At 41.5% G+C, this 22,476-nt stretch overlaps 1 protein-coding gene across 5 annotated transcripts in view; it reads left to right on the top strand.

Annotated features, from left to right (window-relative positions):
* The first annotated feature begins 157 nt into the window (after positions 1–157).
* tle5 (TLE family member 5, transcriptional modulator) overlaps positions 158–22,476 on the top strand; it is a 22,860-nt gene continuing 541 nt past the window's right edge. Inside the window, exons 1-9 of one of the 5 annotated variants that reach the window (XR_014536431.1) lie at positions 172–527; positions 6,559–6,597; positions 11,270–11,358; positions 12,917–12,980; positions 15,032–15,076; positions 16,676–16,738; positions 17,540–17,614; positions 18,265–18,741; positions 18,774–22,476. The exon at positions 18,774–22,476 is cut by the window's right edge and continues 541 nt beyond it. Coding sequence is in view for 4 of the 5 variants with exons in the window: in XM_083559449.1 (XP_083415575.1) it covers positions 501–527; positions 6,559–6,597; positions 11,270–11,358; positions 12,917–12,980; positions 15,032–15,076; positions 16,676–16,738; positions 17,540–17,614; positions 18,265–18,498 (636 nt within the window). In the remaining variant the exon portion in view is untranslated. Of the gene's footprint in view, positions 528–6,558; positions 6,598–11,269; positions 11,359–12,916; positions 12,981–15,031; positions 15,077–16,675; positions 16,739–17,539; positions 17,615–18,264 lie in introns of all 5 variants that reach the window. The other 4 variants (XM_083559450.1, XM_083559449.1, XM_083559452.1 and 1 more) reach the window with 4 other exon arrangements.

Here is a 22,476-nt window from a genome sequence, read left to right as displayed (position 1 = left end):
CACGCATTTTACCTGAAAAAGTAATGTAGAGGAGAAAAAAATTATATAACTATTTTTAAAATTAGAAATAAAAGAAATAAAAGAAATATATATATTTTTTAAACAAAGAATGAAGCCTATGACAAAAGCACATGTAACCTTGTGTGTGTGTGTGTGTGTGTGTGTGTTTCACAAACCCACCAACGCAGACAAACAGCGCTGCTGGGATTGTGGTTAAAAAAAGAAACAGCAAGATTCGGGTAGTCTGGGTGAAATTGACTTTTTTCTACCGATGCCGAATGAAACCTCAGGAGAAATCCCTCACAGATACGAGACTGAAGCCTCGTAAAAAATCCCAACACCGGAGCAAAGCCGCTGCTGCTGCCACCGTCGCCGCCGCCGCTCGGGTGCCGTGTTAGCCGGCTAGCATAACCTGCTCCATCCGCTATCATCAGCGACGAACAAAGACGGCGATCAGAACCAACAAAATCCAGCCTCAATAATCGGAACAGAAACCTGTCATGATGTTTCCACAATCCAGGCACTCGGTGAGACTTTTCTCTCTTTTCTTTCCTCTTTCTTTCCTCAAAAACAAATCCCCAAATCCTCGCCATAAATACCACAGCGCGATGCTAATCAGCTAACTAACCTGCTCTAATGCTCAGGAAGGCTAGTCAGCTTCAACCCGAAACCTCGGGCAACTTTTCCATTGTTTATTTGATTTATTTTCTATTTAAAACCTTCAAAATTCACAATATACAAAACCTTTAAAATAATAAAGATATTTTTTTAAGATATTTTTTTAGAATTTTTATAAAAGCAAAAAAAAAAAAAAACAGAAAGAAAAGGCGTTCAGGCTTCAGTGACTGTAAGTTAATACAATAAAATATTCAAATAAAATTAAGATTTATTTAAATTAAGATTTAAAGATTAATAGACATTAATTTAAATGTTCTGCATAATTCATCTTAATCTGATTTTGGACGCACCAATGAGGCAAAAATGTATAAAAAATTTTTTTTCTTAAATATAAAAATAAGGAACCGAATTCACAATGTGTTACAAAAACTCTGATTATTTTGTATTATTTAATTAAACATGTATAATATATTATATAATAATCAAAGTTTTGTTTTAATTAACTCTTTTTTCATCTCTGCAGCTTAAATCTTTAACGCAAATTGTTTTGCAGACATTTAATTGTCGTGTAATTTAACTGATTTGTAATTATATTTTATTAGTTTATTATAATTATATAGTTGATTTGGATTTCTGCCGTCTGAGTGAAGATCAGAAGAAGTTAATCAATTAAAAAAAGCAATGAAATGAGACAATGTTCCTCCAGAACCCTGGTGCTACATAAAACAACAGAGCCACATAGCGGGACACTGAGCCGCTACATAGCGGGACACTGAGCCGCTACATAGCGGGACACAGAGCCGCTACATAGCGGGACACAGAGCCGCTACATAGCGGGACACAGAGCCGCTACATAGCGGGACACAGAGCCGCTACATAGCGGGTCACTGAGCCGCTACATAGCGGGTCACAGAGCCGTTACATAGCGGGTCACTGAGCTACAAAGCAGGACACTGAGCCACAAAGCAGGACACTGAGCCGCTACATAGCGGGTCACTGAGCCGCTACATAGCGGGTCACTGAGCCGCTACATAGCGGGTCACTGAGCCGCTACATAGCGGGTCACTGAGCCGCTACATAGCGGGTCACAGAGCCGCTACATAGCGGGACACAGAGCGGCTACATAGCGGGACACAGAGCGGCTACATAGCGGGACACAGAGCGGCTACATAGCGGGACACAGAGCGGCTACATAGCGGGACACAGAGCGGCTACATAGCGGGACACTGAGCCGCTACATAGCGGGACACTGAGCCGCTACATAGCGGGACACTGAGCCGCTACATAGCGGGGCACTGAGCCGCTACAGAACGGGGCACTGAGCCGTTACATAGCGGGTCACTGAGCCACAAAGCGGGACACTGAGCCACAAAGCGGGACACTGAGCCACAAAGCGGGACACTGAGCCGTTACATAGCGGGACACTGAGCCGTTACATAGCGGGACACTGAGCCGCTACATAGCGGGACACAGAGCGGCTACATAGCGGGACACAGAGCCGCTACATAGCGGGACACTGAGCCGCTACATAGCGGGACACTGAGCCGCTACATAGCGGGTCACAGAGCCGCTACATAGCGGGTCACAGAGCCGCTACATAGCGGGTCACAGAGCCGCTACATAGCGGGTCACAGAGCCGCTACATAGCGGGTCACAGAGCCGCTACATAGCGGGACACAGAGCCGCTACATAGCGGGACACAGAGCCGCTACATAGCGGGACACAGAGCCGCTACATAGCGGGACACAGAGCCGCTACAGAATGGGGCACAGAGCCCAGGACTAAATGTGTCCTCGACACATAAAGTACATCGTGTGCAACTGAGTGCAAACAGTGCAGAAAAACGACAACACGAGGGTGTGGGACAGATACACAACACACAATAGTGCCACCAGTAAACCTGCTGTATATGTTCTACAGTACAATGTGCAAAAGAAAGAACTACAAACAAGAGTGTATTTATAGACAAACAAACAATGTGCAGAAACAGCAAGAGCAGCAATCTAGAGGTGCAGAACAGCATGTAAACAGTATATGATGATAATATAATATGGGTGGTGCTGAAGACATGGATGTGGTGATGATGACATGATGATCTCTCTTTTTTCAAAATAACTTGGTTTTACCTGTATGTACTGTAGACATGGTCTTTGGTGATGAGTTCATGGGAAGAGTTTTTGTTTTGATGACTCCTCTATAGACTCCTCTATACTCCACCATCAGCTCCTGTGTCAGAACCTTTCCTGCAGTTTCAGCCCAGCCTTTTCCTTTCTGAGAGTTTTCTTAGTGTTCCAGATGTTGCTCTTGGAGCAAATCTCATATAGTTTTGCCATAGCGGTTTATAGGTTTTAGAGTGTTTGGGTTTAAGGTTTGTACAGTCTGAGGGTTGTCATGGACAGAGAAAATCCTAATTACTTTCTGCTCCTGAGTAACGAGTCTTAATGAATCAGATACGGTGAAAACAAGTTCAGGAGGTGCTGGGATTTGATCTCAAGACCTTTTGTTTAGAAGTCCAGCTTTTTGGACTATATGCACTTGCCGATTAAAATATTCGGCAGACTGTTTACGTGAGACGTGCCGACGCTTTCAATCGGAACGACTTTGACATGCGCACAACAGCCTGTGTCCCAGTTGCCACCTCTTATTCCTGTAGTAAGGACTGGTGGGAGCAGGATGTAGTTTAGTGACCTGGAATAAAAGCGAAAGTTTTACACGAGTCGCTGGTCATCACACTGGTGGAGGGATTTATGGCTGCGTTGTGGCCCAATGTTAGCGGTGCCACGTGAAAACGTGTTTCATGGCAGAATTTTTATTTCGTTCGGTGTATGGAAAGGTTCATCTCACGCCTCTCAAAACGATTACAATTTCATTCAGTTTGTGCATTTTTATTCCTATTCAAGGTGTTTATATGGAGCATTTTCATTCGGATTGGACTTTTAAACCGATTACAATGCTCCACGTAAACGCACCTACTGTTGGTGCTACAATTGGCTCCACATGAACAGTTTAAAGATGAGGTTACTGTGAATGGTTTCACTCGAGCCATGAGGATGGATTGGAATTGGATTGAAATATAAACAGTTCTGCTACAATGAGCTCAGATGGTGCACTCGAGTCTCCATCAGTGAACAACGTCAACAATGATCGAACTATTATGATTGAGTATCTGGTGATGAGTGAGTCTTTCGAGTCCGGTTCCTCTCAAGGTTTCTTCCTCATGAAGTCTTGGAGTTTTATCCTCACCACAATCTATCAGGATATAGGAGAGAGAGTCCACTGTTAAAAGCTCTATAAAATTTAATTGCATCAAATTGACGTGTTAAGAGATGTTTAATTAATAGCCCTCTTTAGCCCACCATCTCCACATGCAACATCTCCACCACCACCACCACCAGCAGTCGTAGATTGTTATGCTTTCAGATCCTTCTCTCGAAGTCTCAAGTGTCCCGTTAACGAGAAGCGCTCGTTTACGATGCAGCAGGTATTCACCGATAAATTAATTGGTGATTTCTACAATTGACTAATTGCACGCAGTTGAAACCAGACTTTTGATTAATTCTGCGCTGTTTCCTGAAGCTGCACCGAGTCACGGTGTACATTTCAGTACGCGGTCCAGCGGTTTGCAAGGCTGCATGAAGACTGCTGATTTTTCAGGATGTAAAGCCATAACGTCTGCTCTTATCAGTACGATAGATCTTTAGTAGCAATTTGATGACCCACTCATATCCGGTGAAATGTTGACCTTGGAATTTAGGAAAAAGTTTGTGGAGACCTTTCCATTTTGAACATCCCATTCGACTCCACCCAATAACCTCCATGCTTTTTGGAAAATGTTCCACTGGATTTTGTGGAGATTTGTGGAGATCTGTTCAGCTTCAAGGGTGTTAGTAAAGTCAGGAAGTGATGTAGGTGAGAAATTGAGGAGGTCTGGGGTGCAGACGTCTTTGTGGTAAGAGTCTTGGTAAAGAACCACATCTCGATGGAAAAGATGGGCGTCCCAAAACTTTTGCAGTTTAGTGTATTATCAGCTCGGAGATATCTACAATTTGTTAGCGTCGCTGTGATTGACAGGAGGATTGGATTACGCATGGCTGATTTTTTTCCTTGCGACACAGAAGCACAGCGATTACTGAATTTGTGAAAAGCGCGGAGAGGTCTAAACGGCTCAGGAAGCTTAGTCGTGGCTCTGAGGTGCAGAAGAGGATCTCATAAATCGCTATCTTGAATCTGACCTGCCTGAACCCTGGCCAGAGGAGGAGATGATGAAGAAAAGGACGTTATTGTCACGGCAGCGCCGCTCCATAGCAACGACTTTTCACCGTTCTTGACAAACATGGTGTTTACTCTGACTGCCCTGAAAGGCTCTTGGCTGTAACTGTGTGCAGAGATGCGCTGGATCTAAAACCTTCAGCTGAAAAGGGAGCAACTTTACACCAAGCCTCTGTAATGTGTTATTAGGATTTTATTTCCCCTCACAGCAAAGCTGAAACCCTGAAACTCAGCGTTTTTGTTAAAGTATCCATGAGTGCTTTCATATTTAGTGCATCATCTTGGTTAGTTATTTGTTCTTGAGGAGTTGAGGAGATAAACCTAGTCTGAGTTAGCTGCCTTCGAGGATGAAAAGTATGGAACGGATCAAGACTAGGCTTATACACTATATTGACCAAAAGGTTGTCTCCTGAGCATAAGTTTGGCGGTTGGTGCTTTACACGGGTTGCGGTGGAAGATTTCCTGCTATAGACCTCTGGCCTCAATCCAGGATAAACATGAACGCTGACTGCACCCTAGGCCTCCTTACCTACATGAGTACCTGACTTTACTACCACCATTGTGTCTGAAAGAATCTTCACAAAATCTGGTGGAACTTGATCTAATAAGGTTGAAGGTTGTTATAGGAGCAAAAAAATGTTCAAAAAGCACATAATCTTATAATCAGGTTTTCACAAACCTTTGCACAGATTGTGTAGAAGTCGATTTATCAGCACCAATCAACAAAAATCTTTACCGATAGTTTTTCCGGGTTGCATTATATGGTACGAGAGCGGCCTCTAGAGGCGAATCACTGAAGCCACATGCTGTTTATTTGAAATACATCATTTTGGATGTATTATAATTAATATATTCATTAATTTTATTCAGTACCTTTTTATTTTTGATAATTTTTTTGTAATAAAGTTCTGTATAATTTTTTTTTTTTTTTTTTATACCAAACTGGAATACTAGTGATTGCTTGGTGAACAGTTATGAATAAACAATATCCCTGTCTTGTATTTTTCTTGCCTGAGAATCTTCCGTCTCTGTACTAGTCATTTATTCACATTTCCTGTTTTATCCCATAACTCAGTTGTTTAGGCCGTGTCCCAGATTGCTGTTTAGCAGGTTTGGTGTATTGACACCTATGTACCTCATTTCCACGTCTTGTTCTGCCTAAGTTGTAAGCAATCGTGCTGCCTTGTAGTCCCTGTTTAGAAACGAAACTCAGCAGCTTACCAGAGCATCGCCCGGAGCTCATCACCATCCTGCTGCTGCGCTCGGGCGAATCCCAGAGGGACGAGGTTCACTGTGTGGGATGCTAATACACCGTTTAGCTATGAATATCTTCCTTTTGTTCGAGTTCATCTGCATTCGACCTGCTGCTGGATTTTAGAGATGTGATTGCACACGTTATTTCAGCTTCAGGCGCAGTGTCTGGTTGTTGATTTATTTCTTTCACGGGCTGGGAGTAATCTTGAGGTTGTGACCCTGTGGATTTTTGTTCTTTTTCTTTTTTTTTTTTTTCAATTTTAAACGCTCAAACGTCATCAGTCACAAACAAAGGCGGGTCAGTAATTCAATAAATCACACCGCGCAAAACGTCTGCTCGCCGCCTCTGCCCTCGAAACCCGTTAACTGCTGACAAGCAGCATATAACATATAGCCATGTCTCGTTTTTTCTTTTAGGTTCCAGTTTGGTGTAATGTGATGGGTTTTGAAGGCACAGTGAGTTTTCTCAAAATATTATTTGTCAAATTTATTTTGTCAGCATTTTTTGAGCATCCCATTCCACATTTAGTCTGCATTTGCTGTCATAATGAGTTCCACTCTTTTGGGAAGATGTTCCACTAGATTTTGTAGGGGAGGAGGCCTGGGGTGCTGTCAATGTTTACGTTCATTCACTTCAACCCATGTAAAACATCTTGCTGGAGCTAGTACACAAGTCAGATGTTACAATATTTGTCTGTATAGTATCTCCAGCTTTCTAATTGCCTCTGCCAGCAAGCAGTTCCTGACTTGACTGTCCAGTTAGAAGTATAAATAAACTTCCCCCATTTCTCCAAAAATCCATACTTTTTGAATTTCTCTCTTTTTTCAGCCACTCAGGCTGATAAAACTTGAGAATTTTGAGAAAAAAATCGAGAAGGTGAAAGAAAAAATCCTGCACAAGCCTGAAACCATGTGGCTGCATTTAGAAGAGTGGAGCTTTTTATTAGAGCAAATGGAACCAAATGTGGATTAGGTTGTGCTTTTTGAACATGGTCAGGTGTCCACAAACTTTTGTACATATTCTGTTTTCATATACAAAAAAAAAAAAACCTAGACAAGGACTGAGGTCACATGATGTGGGAACCTGAGTTGTGCATTTTAAACATGGAACCAGAGTGGTTTAGTGTGGTGAAGGGGTTAATGCACCCACACTTGAGTCTGTGTGCGCGCGCGTGTGTGTGTGTGTATGTGTGTGTCAGGTTCACGACCATGGAGATAATCCAAATCAAATTCATGCCCGAAAGGATTAGCTTTCCATCCCTCAACCGGATTACAAAACCGTCCCCTTCAGCAGCATCTCAGGAAGATTCCAATCTGAGGCCATGATTTGTCTGTTGTGTTTTTCCCCGTCATCGTTGTGTGGTTTGATTTGTATTTTATTCGTCTTTTAACAGGGACGTTTAAAAGCGCTCTAGATATTCATGCGTACAGTGTATTTGTCCTGAAAGATCCCCATAAGTAAATATGCAGTGCTGATCATCATCCAGACGATTTCGAAACACAGAATCTGTTCGAAACCTGATGTATCTGACCAGGAACCGAGCTAAGATCAAGCGTGGTTCTCAGGCAGAGCGAGGCTCAGATTGATTTCACTGATGAATTGCTCTTTGCGGAGAATCGCCGTCGCTCTTCGCGTTCATCTCCTACGTCTTTCTACACATCGCTCAGATGTACACCGATTCTTTTTCTTAGTTTTTCCAAAAGGAAAGGATCCTGTTAAGTGATGAGGGTCAGGGGCTGTGACAGGAAATGTAGTGGAATGATGAATCTCATTTATCTGCTGAAGAATCTCAATTTGCCCAGCAGCACCTAAAACCTATAAATGCTTTAATTGCATCTCAGAGGAGCAGAGCAGAATAGCAAGAAGCGGCAATCAAATTAGGGAATTGTCCTATTTTTTTTTTAGATGTTTGTTCGAGAGAGAGAGAGTGAGTAAATTATCTCTGGCACATCTCTCCATCTGAAAGACCAGGTCTGGAATGTTGTAATTTGGCCCACACTCTTATTTTCCTCCATGGCCTAATTCCTGGCTTCTCTGTTACCTGCTTTTCTGCATCTGGCCTTGAATTACGCTGATCCCAAGTTTCGTTTACCGAAGCCGCCGGCTCAGAGAGCAGCTGCTGAAGGCCACTATTGTGTATGAGACACAACCTGAAGCTACCCACTAGGGCTGAAACGATTCCTTAATTAATTCGAATATCTACACGTGGATGGATTTTATCAGTAGACTTCTAAAATTATTGATAGATGCATCCCTGCTATCCACGTCTCAATGCTCCACCCAAGGTGGTCGTCTGAGACTTCGAGCTGGTTCCATACCCCAATAGTGTTCAGGAAATGAAGTTTCCTGAGCTGAGTTTTCCTCAGTCACGGAGCTGCAGGTTTGAGGGAAGTGAAGAACACAAGTGCTCTGCTTTACTCTGCATACTGAGCTTTTTTTTTGCGATATGACCCTTCGTGTGTCTTTAGCCTCTGGCGGTTATTGTTGCACTTTTCCCCCAGGGTTTTTTTTCTGAATAAAACATTGGTAGAAATTTGCCAACCGGTAGAAATGTTCCTAGCTGGGAGCTCATGCATTTGCTCTAAAATGTTGCTTGTTGCAAAACTGTTTGGAAAAAAAAATTGGACACCTGACCGTTAAAATATGCGTGGCTTTTCCCCAGACTGTTACCGCAAAGGTTAGAGGCACACAATTGTATAGGACGTCTTTGCAGAAGACCATTTACCCTTCACTTGAACTACAAGACGCAAACCTGTTCCAGCATCACAATGCACAAATACAAACTCCATGACGATATGCTTTATATGGGTTTGAATAGATCTCCTGCTATAAAGCTCTGACCTCAACCCTCTCAAACAATAAATGTGAACACAGACTGCACCTCGGGCCTCCTCACCTACATCAGTAGCTGACTTTACGATCACTCTTGTGGATGAATCTCCACAAAATCTCTATAAAATCTAGTGGAACATGTTCGCAGAAGAGTGGAGATTATTCTAAAATAAAATGACTAAATGTGAAATGGGATGTTCAAAAAGCACAAACCAATTTTATGCCATGTATATATTACAGGTCAAACGATTAATCTATCAGCTATCAGCAAAAATCCACACTGATAGTTTTTCCTGCTTTCTGGTCCTCTGTGATTACGAGAGCGGCCTCTAGAGGCGAATCACTGACACAACGTGCTGTTTGTTTGAATCACTGACACTGCGCGCTGCACGGAGAGCGCTATATTTATATTTGTTACTTTTAATTTATTATTATTATTATTATTATTATTATTATAGAATTATATTTATAAAATAATGCATTCAGATTTATTTTCTTCAGCACATTTTCATGATCCAACCTCGCTATCTGTATCTGTAAAATCCACTATCGATCGACCTCTAATATTTAGTGTTTCTAGAAGTTGTTGTAAATGTTGCCCATTCATAGATTCTCCCTCGTTTGCTTTTTGAAAGCCCAAAGTTTAGGTTCATGGATGAGTACAGAAGGTAATTGGATGTGAAAATGAAGTGATATTTGCCCTCGGGCAGTACAGTAGGTCGCCTGGTCCACAGGGATCCATGACTGTTAATGAGAGCAGTTGCACTTGACTTGAATTTGATTGCCTGTGTGCCTGTGAAGTTTGCGGACGACTCTACAGTCATCGGCCTCATCCAGGACGGAGACGAGTCTGCTTACAGACAGGAGGTAAAAGAGCTGGCACTCTGGTTCAATCACAACAATCTTGAGCTCAACATGCTTAAAATAGTGGAGATGATTGTGGACTACAGTAGAAATCCCCCAGCGCTCCCAACAAGAACATCACTGTTACAACAGTTTCTGGGTTCCACCATCTCTCAGGGCCTGAAGTGGGACAGCAGAGGTTGTACTTCCTTTACCAACTGAGGAAACCAACCTGCCACAGGAGCTGGTGAAACTGTTCTACTCGGGCATCATTGAGTCTGTCCTGTGTACATGTAGAACTGTCTGGTTTGGTTCAGCTCCAAATCAGACAACAAGACCCTACAGAGGACGGTCAGGACTGCTCAGAGGATAATTGGTGCTCAACTGCCCAACCTCCAAGATCTTCACTCCTCCAGAATGGAAAAAAGGACTAAGAAAATCACTTTGGGACCCCACAGCTCCACTGTCTCTTCAAACTGTTACCCTCTGGTTGGCGCTACAGAGCACCGTCCACCAGAAGACCAAGGCACAATTACAGTTGTCTCACCATGAATAATCCAAATATTCATAACTGCACATTTATACAGAGAATCCAAATGGTCCATTTGTAAACAATATTTTTACTCCTGTACAAAGTGCATTATTTAACTATCTGTTTTAATCTTGTTTTATTATGTCTGTACTTCTCCTGCACTGGAACCTTCTGTCGCCAAGTCAAATTCCATGTGTGTGTGTGTAAACATACTTGGTAATATAGCCATTTCTGGTTTTGATTAAACTTCAGCTCATTAGCTTATTGGTTCAATCTGACTCGATGGTTAATTTGTCAAAGCTCTACAAGGTCGAGGTGAGTGAGTTTTTTTTATTTCCTTCCCACAAGGTTGTGTTCCTCCAGAAAGCCTGTAAAAATCTGTCAGAAATGTACGAGGGGCCTCCTGTTTGCTTGATGGGAATGCGTCCAGCGTGGCACCTGGTGTCCTTGAGCGTCCCTGGCATAAGATCTCCATAGTAGTAATCTGTCCTCTTTGTCCTCCTGGAATGTCTTTGCCTAGACGAGGGAAATAATAAGTGCTTTACATGTAATACAGCTGGAATTAAAAAACACAGTCTTGACTGACACTTGACCGACAGGGATTTTTTTATTCTTTTTTTCACTGTTCATAATTTTTATATCTGGGGCAAAAAGACATCAGGTTTATGGTGTGTCTGAGGCGGCGGTGAACCACATGAGAATTTCGACTTGATCCAGGTTTTGGAATGTAATATATTTTCCAGAAGACCTTGTGGAAATTATGGAAGTGGTGCGGGTGCTGCTTTGAGTGGCGTGCCATTAACCATGCTAATGTGCGCTGTAAATGTGTTTGTGTGTGTGTGTGTGTGTGTGTGTGTGTGTAATGGAGCAGTAGGAGGTGAAGGCATCTGACTGGCTAAATGTTAATGCTTTGATTGCAGGCTTCATCACAGCAGCTGAAGTTCACGACGTCAGACTCCTGCGACCGCATCAAAGACGAATTCCAGTTCCTCCAAGCACAATATCACAGGTGCGTCTGTGGATGTCTCTCAAAGCGGTCTATCTTTTTTTTTTACTCTTTCATATATATATATATATATAAGTCGATATATGTCAGAACAAATATTTTTAACGAGGCATACGCTTCAGGGTTTCCACTGGCTTTTAAAAAAGGCTTAAATTCTCTGTTCAAGGTCTTAAATACTTTAAAAAGGGCTTAATTTTTTTCGATGCCCATGTAACGCTGCCTCTAATGCCCATTGAAATGCCACCTTTAAAAATGTAGAATTTATTTTGTTTGTTTTTGTGTAGTTTTTTCTTCCGCTAGTCCAAATATTACTTTAATGTTTTGACTACAAATGAGACCAACAGCCAATCAGCTTTTTTGTTATTGGTGCGAAATACCACAGACGTAAAAGGGATTTTATTTATAATCTACATCAAAGTGCAAGTTCTTAAAAAGATCTTGAAATGCCATAAATCTGACTTGGTGAAACCTGCAGAAATCCTGACGGTTGCTCACTTGAACTGTTATCTAAAGCTGGTGCTGAAGCTCAGAATTTTTTTGGACCTAAAATTCGAAAAGAAAAACACACACACACACACACACACACTTTATTACCATGACAACAAGGGTGCTGGTGTTTACACCCCCCCCCCCCCTTTTTTTGTTTCTTTTCCCCCCACATGTGAGCACTTTAGAAGAACAGGGCCCCACGCTTCCTGTGACTATTCAGACCTTCACGCTCCTGTAGTTGACTTTAGCACAGATCTCAGAAGGTCTTTCTCGCTCGCTCGCTCGCTCTCTCTCTCTCTCTCTTTCTCTTTCTCTCTCTCTCTCTCTCTCTCTCTCTCTCTCTCTCTCTCTCTCTCTCTTTCTTTCTATTTTCCTCACACGCGTACTACCTTGTAAAGGAAATGTACTGCAGGCTGTCTCCAGAGCCCAGCCGGGCCGTCGCTCCTCCATGCATGTGCATAAATAGATCGGGGAATAAATTAATCAAAATAAGGATGACAGCACAAGCGATTTGGAGACAGAAAGAAACTGAAATCAAACTGCATAGTGTCTTTTCCCCTCCTGCTTGTTTACTTCTTGTATTTATTTATTTATTTTTTAACTCCTGACAGCATTCTCCAAAGCATCTAGCGGCCACAGCCAATCAGGGGCTGCCATGGCCAATCACAGGTACCCTGACAGCATGGAGGATGGTCGCTATGACAACCTCCGATGTATGTTTTTTGGGGGGTTTTTTTTGGACATAACCAATCTGTGAGGAAAGGGGTAGGGAGCGAGGCCACTGTGCATCTCACAGCTAAGGGAAAAAAACGCTGCTTCACTTTGATGTTTTTTTTCTTTCTGTAAACTGTGATTGCTTTGTTCATGATACGCCCCCCCAAAAAAACAGCACAATTTAGATGTCGTACATTCATTGCGGTTTGATTGAAAGTAAGAAAAAATAAAACTGGACTGGATTCAGTATAAAAATATTTCTTTCAGGTTCTGTTGTGTTTTATTTGTTGCTGATGTTGATTAACTTGATGTCAAACTTCTACACGTCGTACATGTTTTGTGCTCTTCTTCTCTACAGTCTGAAGCTAGAATGCGACAAACTGGCCAGTGAGAAGTCGGAGATGCAGCGTCATTATATAATGGTAAGAGTTACCTGAGCTGAAGCAGGTCGTAGGTGTAGGAAGGAATTCCTGGGCAGGTGTTGCTTGGGCATGTGAAGTAGTGGTTCTGGGCCAATAGACATGTAGAGTGGTTCCAGACAAGGTATGGAGAAGGGTGATAAGGCAGGTGGTGTCGAGGCAGGTATAGAGAAGGGTGCTGGGGCAGGTGAAGAGTGGTGCCAATGCAGGTGGTGTCGGGGCAGTGGGTCAGTTATAGGGAAGGGTGCTGAAGCAGGTGACAGGAGTGGTGCTGGGGCAGATAAAGGGAGTGGTGCCAGGCCAGGTATGGGGAAGGGTTCCTAGGCAGGTGAGGAGGTTGGTGATAGGGCAGGCGCTGTGATAGAGCAGGTATAGGGAGTGGTAGTAGAGCAGGTATAGGGAGTGGTCGTAGAGCAGGTATAGGGAGTGGTAGTAGAGCAGGTATAGGGAGTGGTAGTAGAGCAGGTATAGGGAGTAGTAATAGAGCAGGTATAGGGAGTAGTAATAGAGCAGGTATAGGGAGTAGTAATAGAGCAGGTATAGGGAGTGGTCGTAGAGCAGGTATAGGGAGTGGTCGTAGAGCAGGTATAGGGAGTGGTCGTAGAGCAGGTATAGGGAGTGGTCGTAGAGCAGGTATAGGGGGTAGTAATAAGGCAGCTATATAGAGTGGTAGTAGAGCTGGTATAGGGAGTGGTAATAAGGCAGCTATATGGAGTGGTAGTAGAGCTGGTATAGGGGGTAGTAATAAGGCAGCTATATAGAGTGGTAGTAGAGCTGGTATAGGGAGTGGTAATAAGGCAGCTATATAGAGTGGTAGTAGAGCTGGTATAGGGAGTGGTAATAAGGCAGCTATATAGAGTGGTAGTAGAGCTGGTATAGGGGGTAGTAATAAGGCAGCTATATAGAGTGGTAGTAGAGCTGGTATAGGGAGTGGTAATAAGGCAGCTATATGGAGTGGTAGTAGAGCTGGTATAGGGAGTGGTAATAAGGCAGCTATATGGAGTGGTAGTAGAGCTGGTATAGGGAGTGGTAATAAGGCAGCTATATGGAGTGGTAGTAGAGCTGGTATAGGGAGTGGTCATAGAGCAGGTATAGTGGTGCCGGGGCAGGTATTGGAAGTGGTGGTGGTGAAGGTATAGGGAAGGGTGATGACGCAGGTGAAGCGATTGGTGCCAAGGTAGGTGGTGTTGGGGCAGGTATAGGAAAGGGTGCAGGAACAGGTGAAAGGAGTGCTGCCACTGCAGGTGGTGCCAGGCCAGGTAGGTGGTATAGGGAAAGGTTCCTAGGCAGGTGAGGATGTTGGTAATACGGTTTTGTATGGCATGGTTTTGGGGAAGGCTTCTAGAGTGGGGCAGGAGCAAGTCTGAGGAGTTGAGCAGGTTCATGGTTTTGCACTAGACCAGGTCTTGGAACAGAAAGTGGACATGCAAGAGCTGAACCAGAGAAAAGGCCAACAACTGCGTCTGAAGCAGGGCGTTTCTCCGCCTCAGACTGCTTTCCCTCTAACATACACACAACTCCAACCATCCACCCACTGACCTATTCCCTAGACTCTTGCTTTCATCTTATCTCTTTCTCTCTCACATTTCTTTTCTGCCTTTCATCTCTTTTCTTCCCTTCTTCTGATTTCTCTCCGCTTTTGCTTGCTATTTTTTCCCCCTGTCTCCACTCCTTCCCTCTCTCCCTGTTCCCTTTCTTTTCTGCACTCTGCCCCCTCTCTCTGTCTCTGCTCTGTAATCTTATTTTTGCTGCCCGAGCGCCATGTTGCTCTCTGATATTGCTTCTCTAATTGAACCACCCAGCGGTTTAATCTGATCTAATCTGTGCAGTATTGCTCTCACGCCATCATCCGGCTCTCCCCTCCTCTCTCTAATAGCTTATCGAGTTCCCATGCCCTTCCCCTGTCCATGCTACGACAGAATTGTGTGTGTGTGTGTGTGTGTGTGTGTGTGTGTGTGTGTGTGTGTGTGTGTGTGTGCGTGTTTGTGTGTGTGTGTGTGTGTGTGTGTGTGTGTGTGATTTATATTCCTCTAATTTCTTGTATCTCTTTACAGTACTACGAGATGTCATATGGACTGAACATTGAAATGCACAAGCAAGTAAGTTGTCCTTCCTGTAAAATTATTTCTGTGGCGTCCCCTTTATTAGGACCACCTTTGAATTTTTATATCATTTGGGCCGTACCTATTGTTATAGGAGAGAAAAAATGCTATTAATATTGATGGATTGTACAGTAGATGCACATTGTGTTATATATAATTTTTTTAATGTAGATTGGATGCAGTGCTGATTTGTGCTCAGTCAATTCACAGCTTTAGTCTGGAAGTTGATGTCCGCTGGTCCTTGTGGTGTTTTATCATTGACTGTGCCCTTGTGGGACAGCATACAGGGATTTACAATGCTTTACAGTGACAGCCTCTTCATCCTTGCTGAACATGCTGTCAGGATTCCAGTCCCACACTGAATTCGCCTCCAGCACAATTCATCAGGCTTGTTGGGGGACGGGGGGGGGAAACGGGAGGGAAGGCATACAGGCAGCTGTGTGTATAAGTGTGTGTGTGTGTGTAAGTGTGTGTGACTGAGAAAGGTGAAGAGGAGTCCAGAAATTAATGCAAAGACAGACCCTGGTGTTTTGTATTCAGCCAATTCTTTATCACCCTCTCTGATTTCTTACCTTTTTTTTCATCTCTCACTCTCTCCTGCTGTTCCTCTTTCATGCTGTATAGTGTGTCCATGTGACAGGACATTGTGCCAGGACTATACCGAAACGGCGTTATTGGTGTCCCCTTTGCTTTTTCTTCCTACACTTTCTATATATGATATTTTAGAATATAATAAATAATATATTTGTTATTATATTATTATTTATATAATTATTTTGTTCTGCACCGTACAGACAAATGAGCGTTACTTTTCAAGAGCTATATTACCTATTAAAAGAGCATTATTACCATCATAATAAAATTTTTGTTGACTTTAGAATGAAATTTGACAATTTTAAAATGATTTTTTTGCATCCGGGTGATAAGTGAATAAGTGAAGGAATAATTAGGCTATGTTAATAAATAAAGGTCGACTGATGAATAGTACTGAACTTTACTACAAAACCAATAAAACTACTGAATCATAAAACGTGCTAAAGGAAATGACTATGAATTCATTAATTTATATAATTAATAAATTATAAAAATAATACAGCGCTCTTCGTGCAGCGTACAGTCTCAAGTGTAAAAACAAACAGCATCTGGCATCAATGATTCACCTCTAGAGGCCGCTCTCGTAATGACAGCAAACCGGAAAAACTATCGGTATGGATTTTTGCTAATATCCGATCGTTCCACTATGTGTACCTCGATCGCTATTAATGACTAAAGAACATTTTAGTTTGAAAGCCAACCTTTATCATCACATACAGATATGATTTTAAACATGTATTTAAAATAATTTTTAATTTAAATTTAGATTGCATAATAAGTAATGAGACAGTGTAATTTCATATTGTCTTATTCTATTATCTGATGAGGACCAGATGATTTTTACTGTGTCCTGATATGTAATTCAAAGAGGGTGTACTTTCTTTTTCACACAACTGTGTATTTATTGTTTTTGCTTTGCGAATTATTTTCGCTCAAATTTTTAAAATAAAATAAACCGTATTCTACATAACGTGTGTGTGTGTTTGTGTGTTTTCCCTGCAGGCAGAGATTGTGAAGAGATTAAATGCAATCTGTGCTCAAGTCCTGCCTTACCTGTCTCAAGAGGTACTGCACATCCACAAATCATTTAACCCACACACACAGAATCATCTGTTAGCGCACTTCATTTAATTTAATTAAAAATTTTTTTATAGTGACGTTTTATAAGCATCTCGGTTCCTCTGAAGCTCGCCGCAAGGAACACATTGATTTTTTTTTTTTGCCTGCCACCCTGTAGATATTGAGTGCTGTGTTGATCCGAGCGTGACTGAGGATGGATGGACGGATATAGAGATGGATGTTTAGATGGTTTTGTGTGGTTGGATGGTTCTATGAATATATATATTCTATATGGACAAAAGTATTGGGACCTTTCCAATCATATCTGGTTCTTCCCTAAAATTTTAGCACACAATTGTATTGGATGACTTTGTTTGCAAGAGCATAAAATTGTCCCTTCACTGTTCCAGTGCTCCTGTGCACAATTATAGCTCTAAGAAGATATGGTTTCCATAGGTCTTTGGCTGGAGCAACCCAGACCTCCTCGCCTACATTAGTACCTGACTTTACTAACGCCTTTGTGGCTAAATGAATTTCCACAAATGTACACAAAATTTCTACAAATTCCACAAATTTACACAAAATTTCTACAAATTCCAGAAGAGCGGAAATTATAACAATTATGGACCACCTGCGGAATGAGAAGTTAAATAAGAACATACTAATCTTAGTCAGGTGTCCACATAACTTTTGTCCATATAGTGTCTGTGGTGGTAAGGATGCCTACTTAGATGCATACCTTGATGGCCACGGGATGGGACGCATGCAGATTTTGACATGATCTGTGATATGTTCCTGTTTTTACAGCACCAGCAGCAGGTCCTGGGAGCTATAGAGAGAGCCAAACAGGTCACACCACCTGAGATGAACTCCATTATCCGGGTAAGGATGGAAAAGCCACAATTTAAAAAAAAAGTTGTGCAAAATGTAAATAAGAACAGAATGCAAAAGAGGTCGAGCGATTAATCGGATTTAGCACTGATTTATCAGCACTGATAGTCGATTGCCGAAACAGCATAAATCCATACAGATAGTTTTTCCAGGTAGCGTCCTTTGCTGGAGCGACTGAGATGGTCCGCTGTCCTTATGAGAGCGGCTTCTAGAGGCGAGTCACTTGATGATGAGGAATGAAAAATATTTGTGTTGCCACACTCATGCCCTATTCGGTTTTCTAAAATAAAAAATCTTGATTTTGTAAAACTATTTCTTTTACAAAATTAAGTCTACGTCTACACCAACTCCGGATACATTTGAAAACGGCCTTTCCTTCTAAAACGCATCACATCCACACTTTCGTTTTTTTAAATCGTTTCGACCTGCGTTATTTACGTATTTGTAATATATTTGTAATTAAGTTCAGTACTATTTTACATGAAGTGATTTTTAAAAATAGATATTGGATAAAAACAAATGATTGTTTGAATAATCGGTGCAATCCAACCTAACTATCCGTATCGGTGAAATACACCATCAGTAGAACTCTAATATATACATGTCTATAAAGATGCTTTGTGTTTTTTTCATTCTCCAAGCAGCAGCAACTTCAAGCACACCAGCTCTCCCAGCTGCAGGGGCTGGCGCTGCCTGTGACTCCGCTCCCCCTGGGCCTGAGTCAGCCGAGCGGCCTGCCCACGGTCACCTCAAGCTCAGCCCTCTTCTCACTTTCCAGCATCCTGGCATCACAGGCCCAGCTCGCCAAGGAGGAAAAGAGCGCCAGGGACGCCTCAGACAGCCACCGTGACGACGACGCAGACAAGTCCGACTAGACACCGCTCCTCCGCCTGCCATTGGTTGTGACCTCATCCTCCAGGGCTCGCTTACGGCACAAACGCGTCGTCGTTCTTTCTTTGTCCCCGACGCTGTAAATTGCTCTCGTGATCTTGATCGTTTGTTCTTGGTCATTCCACTAGCTTTATATTCAGCAGTCTACATTTTCTTTTTATATATTTACTATATATTTAGTTTTTTGTTTTTTTTTCTGCCATCTCTGAGTGTGTGTGTGTGTGTGTGTGTGTGTGTGTGTGTGTGTGTATGTGTACAGTATGTACAAATATACACAACCTATACGGACAAAAGTTTGTGGACACCTGAGCATAAGATCAGTTTGTGCTTTTTGAGCATCCCATTCCACATAATGGTCTCCACTCTCCTGGGAAGATGTTCCACTAGATTCATTCCGCCACAGAGGCGTAGGTAAAGCAACGTTCACATTCATCATGTTCGATAGGGTTGAAGTGAGCCCTTTAGAGCAGGGAAAGAGCTCGAGATCTTCCACTCCTACCCATGTAAATCATATGTTCATGGGAAATACTAGCGCATCCAAAGACATCCATGGTGCGTCTCTAACTTTGTGGTCTTGGTAAAGAACCAGATATGGATTAGGTGTCCCAATATGTTTGTCCGTATTGTGTGTGTGTATGTATATATCTTTGTACTATGTATTTCATAATCTGCTTTATCTCTGCATGGCCATCCAGCTCCACCGAGGCACCACCAGTGTTTCTTTGAGCACAGTTTTATCTCCCGCTTGCTTCCTGAAGAGATTCTTTTAGCCTTCACCTTTGAAGGAGAACACGTTATCGCTGACTGACTGAAGAGGGGAAAAAAAAAAGACGGACGTGAAGAATGAAGGTCAGCAATAGTACGTGAAGTGTAGAAGTGTATTATCGGCGCCATTTTTGGTATGGGTGTAGTTTTACTCTATAAATAATAGTTCGAAACGGCCGGCGGTGACCGGAATAAAGTGACTTTAAAGGAATATTTTATAAAAAAAAAAAAATGTGCAGTTCGGAGAACGGATTCGTTTTACATTTGATTTCAGGACATTAATATGATTATATACTTCAAAAAAATAGTCATGAAATCTATTACAACTATTTACAAATTGGACCGTTTTAATGATCAGTGTTCTATAGAGGTATTGTCTATACTTACAAATCAATAGTCTTTGTCATCACAGTAGTGCCCACTCTTATTTTTATGGCAACATAGAACATTCTATGGTTTCCGCCACATTAAAAAAAAAATGTATCCAAGTCCGACTTTATTTCTCGAAATTCAGATTTTTTTCTCAACATTCCAACTTTTTATCGCAACTCCGACTTTTTTTTTTTTTAATCGCAACTCCGACATTTTCTTTAGCACAACTCCGACTTTATTTCTGCCATCTCTGACTACTTTTTTTTTTAGCACAACTCCGCCTTTTTTTTTTTTTTTTTTTTGCACAACTCCGCCTTTTTTTTTCAGCACAACTCAGACTTTTTTTTTTTTTTTTTTTTTTTTTTAGCACAATTCCGATTTTTTTTTTTTTTTTTTTTTTTTCTTTTTTCTTTTCAGACATTTTTTTTTATGCCAAATCTGATTGTATTTTTTTTTCTCGGGTTTCCGACTATTTTTCACAATTCAGACTTTATTTCTTGCAATTCAGAACTTTTATTTTTTTTTATTTATTTTTTTTTTGATATTCTAACAACCAAGAAGTAGCCTGGCTTCAGTGGCTGCATCTGTTCTGATCTGGTTTTAATGTGGCAGAAACAGACTTCCATACACACAATCTATAGTTATACTTATATCATCGTTAACATGCTCCAGCTTTCCGTTCGTTTTTGGAAGGAGTCTCCAGTGCGAGAGCATTATTAATCAAATACAGTATATTTACCACATTTAATGTTTTTTTCGGTGAAAGAGACGTTTGGATAAGACGTTTGTATTCTTGATTTTTTTTCTTAAAATATTCCTTTAAGCTGTAATGTGATGAAATTCAGAGTCAGACTTGAAATGACTTACAAATCGTCTGGCCATAACATATACATTATGTACAAGTGTGTGTGTGTGTGTGTGTGTGTGTGTGTATACAGATATATATATATATACACACACACACACACACACACACACACACACTTGTACATAATGTATGTGTTCACTATATATAGGCGAAAGTTTGTGGACACCTGACTATAAGATTTGTGTGGTCTTTTTGAACATCCCATTCCACATTTAGTCCTCATTTACTGTTAGAAGAACCTCCACTGTTTTGGGAAGATGTTCTACTAGATTTTGTGGGAATTTATTTAGAGGGTGTTAGTAAAGTCAGGAACGGATGTAGGTGATGTGAGGAGGTCTGGGGTGCAGTCAGGGTTCACATTCTTCCTGTTCAGTAGGGTTCAGAGCGCTATATGAGAAGATCTTTCACATCTTCCAACCCGTGTAAAGCATAATTCCGTGGAGCTGGTTTTGTGTGCAGGGGGATTGTCATGCTGGAACAGCTTTTGTTCTCCCAGTTCAAGTAAAGAAGCGTTTCCAAAGACGTCCAATTTAGACAAAGAAAGAAAAAATAGAAAAAAAGTCAGGTGTCCGCATACCTTTGGTCCACCAAGTGTGTGTGTGTGTGTGTATGTTTTAGTCAGTGTATGTGTGATTTTTCTTGCTGTCGTAGACAGGGAGCATTTAGTGTTCAGCATCATTAATCAGAGCAGCGAACTCTCTCACCAAGTGATGGGTGAACTGTTTGGGGGGGGGGGGTGTAATTTTTTTAACGGTATTATCTGTTACTGCCGATTTGTGTTGGATTCTGTTTTTTCCTACAGAGAAAATAATACAGTGAAAGAATTAAATATTAGAAATGAGAAGCACTTTCTCTCGGCAGATTTCCCCTGTTAGATGCATGCAAGTTTTAAGAAAAGAAAATTAGGAAAAGGAAAAAAAAAATCAGGTGCTAAAGCACATACAAGGCCCGCGGATCCTTGTATTACAAACCTGAAACAAAGCAAATTGTGTTTTCTTTAAGAAGACCATGTAGGTTTTTTTTTTTTTTTTTTTGTAGGTTTTTTTTTGTTTGTTTGTTTTTGCGTGTGTGTGTGTGTGTGGAATCTAGAGATTCTGAGTGTAATGTTTTTTTTCCCCCATAGTTGTGCCTTTTGTCCTGGATGAAGTTTCTCTTTTACACCGATAGGGGGCAGTAAGATTTCGCCATTTTCAGTTACAGAATGATCATACAGTAATTTTTTTTTTTCTCCCTTACACACTTTTCTTTCCTTCACAGTGATATTAGAGATGAAATTAAATGCACGTATATCCACCTCGCTCTGATTCAGCTCCTTGTTGAGCAATTGGGGGAAAAATATATATATAAAATGTATTTGATATCATGCAGTCAGATGTTTTTTTTTTTGCAGTTCGATTCAATGGCACAAGCAACTCGTCTCGTTCCTCATTTACGCCACGCGCTCGCTTGCTTTTCAGTGCAGCCTTTTTGCATTCCTGACGAAAGAACAAATACAACATAGAGGACCGAATCCGCATTTCATGTGCACAACTGGTCATGAAAATGACTACAGTAGCTATTACCTTTTTCTTTCTTAAATAACGATGCAGATTTTTGTTTTATTAGGTACATCTCTCGTGCAAATGCTTGTGACCTTGTTTATTATTTCTCCTATATATATATATATAAAAAAAAAGTGTGTGCATTAGACTGTGTATAAATACTCTATTTTAATCCAACCGCCACCAACTGACGACTCGATTTCACCCCAGTTCTCGACTCAGATGTTTTTACTGTTAAAAGCGATGGGAGGGTTTGGTAATGGGATGATGCTTCGTTTTGTTTTGGACGTCGTTAAGCTAGTAAATGGTATGATCCAGATCTCAGGAGGGGAGAAGATCAGCAGGACTTGACTGACTGACTAATTGGTTTGATTCGAAGCAAAAAAGGAAGTGTCTCATTAACGGAATCTAGTGTT

This window comes from Silurus aristotelis (assembly GCF_946808225.1).
Source record: "Silurus aristotelis genome assembly, chromosome: 13".
Classification (NCBI taxonomy): domain Eukaryota; kingdom Metazoa; phylum Chordata; class Actinopteri; order Siluriformes; family Siluridae; genus Silurus; species Silurus aristotelis.
This window is presented reverse-complemented; position numbering and strand designations above follow the sequence as displayed.